This window comes from Pongo pygmaeus, chromosome 10 (assembly GCF_028885625.2).
Source record: "Pongo pygmaeus isolate AG05252 chromosome 10, NHGRI_mPonPyg2-v2.0_pri, whole genome shotgun sequence".
NCBI classification, from domain to species: Eukaryota; Metazoa; Chordata; class Mammalia; order Primates; family Hominidae; genus Pongo; species Pongo pygmaeus.
Window position 1 is genome coordinate 119327753 of NC_072383.2, and position 6000 is coordinate 119333752.

At 46.4% G+C, this 6000-nt stretch overlaps 1 protein-coding gene across 2 annotated transcripts; it reads right to left on the minus strand.

The window, feature by feature from the left end:
• Positions 1-1999: 1999 nt before the first annotated feature.
• Positions 2000-4419, minus strand: POP5 (POP5 homolog, ribonuclease P/MRP subunit). Of its 2 annotated transcripts, XM_054444638.2 has the most exons (5): positions 4316-4419; positions 4088-4230; positions 2736-2885; positions 2476-2559; positions 2000-2374 (listed from the first exon to the last, which is right to left on the minus strand). In XM_054444638.2, exons 1-5 carry the CDS (start codon positions 4333-4335, stop codon positions 2283-2285), a joined length of 489 nt encoding a protein of 162 aa, XP_054300613.1. In that variant the 5' UTR covers positions 4336-4419; the 3' UTR covers positions 2000-2282. The 2 variants fall into 2 exon arrangements, with proteins under 2 accessions (XP_054300613.1, XP_054300614.1); XM_054444639.2 differs by lacking the exon at positions 2736-2885.
• Between the last annotated feature and the right edge of the window lie 1581 nt (positions 4420-6000).

Genomic DNA, 6000 nt, shown 5'->3' on the forward strand with positions numbered 1-6000 from the left:
GCAGTCTAACCCAGAATGGCACACACTGCTCTGCTGTAGCATCGTATCAGGGCTTCCTGGGCTCAGCACACCTCTCAGTTTGTCTTTTAAAAAACAGCTGAATCTTTACTATCTATTTAGTTCTCCTTGTTAAAGAAACAGGGGTGGGAATAAAATGGATTTAGGACACCCAGTTTGAATTGCAGTTTTTTTTTGTTTGTTTTTTTTTTTTTCTGACACATGGCCAGGCTGTGGTGCCAGCTTAATGGAGTAGGCTGTCTTTGGCACTTGCATGTGTGAAAGGAGGGTTTTGCCTCTTCTTGAGCATGGCTTGAGTTGGTAAGGAAAGCTGTAACTCACGAAGCCCTGAGACCTGCTACCCCTAAGATCGAGCTTGTTTTCAGTGACTGGCTTGAGTCATAGGAGGAGGAGTCTGGTACAGCTGCAGGAGAGCAGGGCCATCTGAAAGCGGTAGCATTGCCACCATCTCCCTCTCATCTAGAGCAGTTTTCTTATGCCTTGGTTTGAGCTGAATTTGATGTGAATTCTTTTGCTGCTTAATAAAGTGACCTCTAGGTGCATTAGAATGCAAAGGCAAATAGTTATAATAAATCACCTGCACAAGCAATGTGAGCTTTTTGTTAAGTTCATTACAGGTAAGCTAGACAAGTTATTTCTTGAATAGGTTAACGTGACAGCTACTATGATATTGTGGGCTGTCTTTTCTGGTGTCAGGTTTAAATGGTTCTAGAGCTGGGCTTAGCTTTAACCTGCCATTTTAAAAGAAATACTATCAGGAAATTTCCTGGATGGATGAGGGTGTTCTGGCCTCCAGATGAGGGGGCATGTTGAAGCCAGAATCACCAGTATTTCTGTAAAATGTGTATGGTACCTTCAGTCTCATCCATTGTATTATGGAGAAAACAGATCCCAGAAATGTCAGTAGGTAGCAGATCAAACCTGGATCACAAGTCTCCCGCCGTTCCTACTTCTGTGAGTATGGCAGTCTGACTTCTCTTCAGGGTAAGGCGCAATAAAGAAGAGTGGAACTACAAAAACTACCTTAAGTTCCTTAAGTGGGCAGCTGCTACATGACCATGCAGTAATGATGTCAGATGAGGCCAGTCCCCCCCCCCACCCAACTGCAAAAGTTTTATTTTTTGTTTGAGACAGAGTCTCGCTCTAGCCCAGGCTGGAGTGCAGTGGCAGGATCGCGACTCACTGCAAGCTCCGCCTCCCGGGTTCACGCCATTCTCCTGCTTCAGACTCCTGAGTAGCTGAGATTACAGGCACCCGCCACCATGCCAGGCTAATTTTTTGTATTTTTAGTGGAGACAGGGTTTCACTGTGTTAGGATGGTCTTGATCTCCTGACTTTGTGATCTGCCCGCCTCAGCCACCGCGCCTGGCTCAAAGTTGTATTCTTTAAGTTACCTGATTAACTATTGGCAAGGAATCTGGTATCTGTAAGACCCTGTGGTTCAGTACTGAGATGGGCTATAGATCTCTGCCAGTTCAGTTGCTGTGTCTCAACTAATATTTCTATTCCAAATGACTTGGCTTGCTTAGGGCCCATCATGGGGCCGGGGGTACAAAGCTTCAGGTAGACGGCTAAGTATTGAAAATTTAGGCCAGGCACAGTGGCTCACCCTTTAATCCTGGCACTTTGGGAGGCCGAGGCAGGCCGATCACTTGAGGCCAGGAGTTCAACAGCAGCCTGGCCAACATGGCAAAACCCCATCTCTACTAAAAACACAAAAATTAGCCAGACGTAGTGGTGCACGTCTGTAATCCCAGCTACGTAGAAGGCTGAGGTGGGAGAATTGCTTGAACCCCGGAGCCGGAAGTTGCAGTGAGCCGATACTGGGCCACTACGCTCCAGCCTGGGTGATAGAGTGAGACTGTCTCAAAAAAAAAAGTTTAACTAGTACCACATAGGGAGTCAGTCTTCCCACCAAGGCTAGGGATAGAGAGAGAACAGAGATTTGGCCAAGGATGGACTCCATAAGCCCTTTTTGTAATATAAGTATGCTAAATGCCACGGGAACCAGATACATTTATTAAGTCTACTCTTAGCCAAGCAATAAAGATGTCTACAGAGTTCACAACCTGCAACACTTCACCAGGGAATGCTAGGTAAAGGCAACTTTAGTTTAACTGAGTACTCCAAGTGGGTAATGTGCGCTGGTTGGCAGCTATCCAGTTTGGAAAACTGTGGAAGATGCTGTTGCTACCCAAATTGTTCTGTTCAACAAGTGGGCCTGAAGCCTGAGCAGTGTAGCCAGCTGTGTGGGGAGCAGAGGTTCACTCCATTGCTTCTGCAGCCTCCTCACCTGACTCCTCCTCCTCTAGTAAGCAGCTTCTTGTCACAGATTTCTGGATAGCTTCCCGCTCTCCTGGAGAAGGCAGATAACAGGGATGAAAGATGTCTTTGGGAGTGATTTCTTCAGCTTAAGGTCAGTCACTGCTCAGTGGGCACTGGGCTAGTGTTGCTTACCTTCATCAGTGCAGTTCTGCAACAAGATCAACAGCTGTCTCCTGTTGTACCGAATTAGGAACTTCTGACATGTTCTTATTGTACCTGGCATATGAGTTACTGTGGTCAACAGCTTGTGAAAGGTCTCGACCTTACAGACTTTCAGAGGTAGGGGGAAGTGTCTTGTTAGCGGGACAGCAGGAAGACCCACCCACCAGTCTAGACTGAACTGTGAACGTGTCACCAATTGAAAATCAGTAGCCATACCACATCACTCCTACCTCCCACATGTAACGTGTTGAAAAAGCATGGGTAACGGTGTCCTTTGTTCTCCAAGTATGTGATGAAGGGAAGAGCTGACCACACAAGCTGATAGAATTCTTTTCTGCATCGAAGTAGCACTATTCCAGTATAGGCATTGAGGTATCGAACTACAACAGGAAAAAAAAAATCATTTTGGAAAACTTTCGCTGTGTGTGGTGGCTCACGCCTGTAATCCCAGCACTTTGGGAGGCTGAGGCGGGCGGATCACTTTAAGTCAGGAGTTCGAGGCCAGCCTGGCCAACATGATGAAACCCCGTCTCTACTAAAAATACAAAAATTAGCCGGGTATGGTGGTGCACGCCTGTAATTCCAGCCACTCAGGAGGCTGAGGCATGAGAATCGCCTGAACCCAGGAGGCAGAGGGCAGCAGTGACCCGTGATCTCGCTGCTGCACTCCAGCAGCCTGGGCAACAGTGAGACTGTCTCGAAAAAAGGAAAACTTTGAAAACTTTGGAGTAACAGAGCCTACTATGTGCCAAAAGTATGTTGTAGGCAAGTGGCACGTAGGATCTATCAGCGAGTAAAAGAGAAAAGCCAAAACACCCACTGTGTTGCATACCACTCAGAACTGGTGAATGAATTTAGAATTTAAAATGCTTTCTAATTCACTAGTTAATTCAATAAATAGGAGCAGGTAGGAGGCGATCCATTTTAATTTAGGAAAACCCCCCACAAAACCCTTGCCTGAAAAACAGGCTGTTTTACTGCATTTGGGCTCTGTAATTCTTGTAGCAGTCAGCTCTGAGTCTCACCTGACTTAGGAGAGTTAAGCCTATCTGCATTTAACTGTACAGAAGTCAATCTCAAGCAAAGTAAAAGAGGGAACTAATTTAAGTGGTGTGAAAGAAGGGCCCCTCTGTCCTAGCTCATCCTGTATTTACATATATTGACAATCATGTGTTCTGTACTTTACCAACTATTTAAGGGCTTTCCCAGGGGTACTTTTGACATTTTTTTTTCCATGTGATGTTAATGTAATCGGTCATATAATAGCTCTTACTAGGAACTATACACAGCTTCCCTCATTTAATTCCCTACCCTATCAAATTCAATCACAACCAATTACAGAAATTACCTGTCAAGCAGGTAAAAAGAGGCCTCTAGCTCAAAGCCCCACTGCCTTCGGGCCCCTTTTAGCGCTCTGCTAATTTCGGACTCTCGCTTGGGGTCCCAGGCGCGTAAAGAGATACCTTACAAAAAACGGTGCACGGGCTTGGCCACTCGTGCCCTTTCTTTCTTCCTCCGGCGCCTGCCCCCTCCACAGCCCGCCATCCTCCCGGGTTCCCCTCTTCCCCCAGCGCCCTTGCACCCGCGAAGCCGATGGAGCAGGCGGCTGCGCCGAAAGTTCCGTGCACCCTGGCGATCGTGTCCCGTACGAGGCTGCTCAGAACTCGGTCATCGAGGCTTAGGCGGCAGCGGGGGTCGTCAGACACCAGTTCGCAGAGCAGGTACCTGCGGCAGGCGAGAGGAAGGTGGACACTAGCGGGGCCGCGAGGACCCAAAAAGGCACTGGGTGGGTCTGGAAGGGAATGCTTACCTGTGCTTGAACCGCACCATGGCTGCCTCCGCGCTCTCCGGTCCGGCGTGCAAACCGGATGTGAGTTCTGTTCGCGGCCAATGGGAAGCTTGCTTCCGCAGCCTTTCAGCCATTCAGAGAAGGAGACAGGATATTAGGGCGGAGCTAGAAAGTTGAGAGGACGAAGTCTGTCAGCTCCCTCAAGCCCCGCCCAAATGCGTTTGTAAGCGCGCATGCGTCCTGCGGAGGCTCACTGACTCGTTTGAGGGCTGAACCCCGGAATGGGGAGCGGCTTGCAGCTGTAATGGGTGGTTCTGCTGCACACCGAAGTTACAATACTGTGTAGGATGCAGCCGCTGCCCTTGGGGCCCTGGGAACCTTGCAGCACAGTTATGTATGCGAGTATATTCTCTCCCCAGGGTGAACGGTGGAGCTTTTGAGGGCAAGACCCTGCACCTCACAGCCCAGGGATTGACAAACGGGAAATCGGACCTTTATTTTCAGGTTTGAGCTCAGTTTAATTCTTCCATACAGCTAAAGATGCTATTGCTGTTTGGGCCTTTCAATAATCTTAGGGAGGCGAGTGTGCCGTCTCGTTTTTGCTCGCAGAAACTACGTGGTCATTGTATTTTCCATTTCCGTTTACCTTTTTTTTTTTTTAACAGAAAAGCACAAAGAAGCAAATAAATTATAATCCCAGCACTGAGGGAGAATAACTGTTGTCGTGTAGTGTGTTTTCTTCTGTCATTTTCCCCCTGGGCCAGCGGTTCTCAAAGTGTCGTCTGGGGACCACTGAGATTTACTAAACTCACTCAATTTAGGAGTCCCCGAAGTCAAAATTACTTTCATAATAATGCTAAGATGTTACTTGTCTTTTTCATTCTCTCAGAGTGAACAGTCAAGTTTTCCAGAGGCTGCTTGACGTGATGACATCACTGCTCTAGGAATTGTGTATTGTTTTTTAAACATTTCTCAACTTTAATGTCCATAGTAAATATAACCCACAAAACTAAAAGCGCTTGGGCATCGTCAGTAACGTGTGTAAAGGGGTCCTGAGACAGAGAAAACAGTTTGAGACCTATGCCCTCTGTTAAATTATGTTTTTTCTTTTATTTTCTTTTTAAGTATTTTTTTAAAAATGTCTTATGGGGTATTACATAAAGTACATATTCTTAAGTGTACATCTCAATGAATTTTTACATATGGATAGACTTCTATAACCACCTCCAAGATTAAAATAAAGAGCATTTCCAGTATCCCAGAAGGTTCCCTGAGCCCTCTTCAGTCAAATTCCTTACTGCTATCAGCCACTATTAACCACTTCTACCCTGCTAGATTAATTTTGCCTGTTCTTAAACTTTATATAAATGTTCTTCAGCATGTTTTCTTTTGTGTCTGGCTTCTTTTGCTCAACATGATTGTAAGATTGATTCCTGTTGTTTGGCTATATTTTCTTTTTTTTTGTTTGTTTTTAAGAGAAAGTCTTGGTCTTGTTGCCCAGGCTGGAGTGAAATGGCACGATTTTGGCTGGCTGCAACCTCCGCCTCCTGAGGTCAAGCGATTCTCCTGCCTCAGCCTCCTGAGTAGCTGGGATTACAGGCACCTGCCACCATGACCAGCTAATTTTTGTATTTTTTTTTTTTTTTTTGAGATGGAGTCTCACTCTGTTGCCCAAGCTGGAGCACGATCTCAGCTCACTGCAACCT

Excerpts from the sequence above, each read along its gene's own strand:
- POP5 (XM_054444638.2), bottom strand. The coding sequence starts at position 4,335 with ATGGTGCGGTTCAAGCACAG. Across the intron at positions 4,231-4,315 it reads ATGGTGCGGTTCAAGCACAG|GTACCTGCTCTGCGAACTGG; the intron begins GTAAGCATTCCC and ends CGCCTGCCGCAG. Across the intron at positions 2,560-2,735 it reads CAACACGTTACATGTGGGAG|GTACAATAAGAACATGTCAG; the intron begins GTAGGAGTGATG and ends CTCATATGCCAG.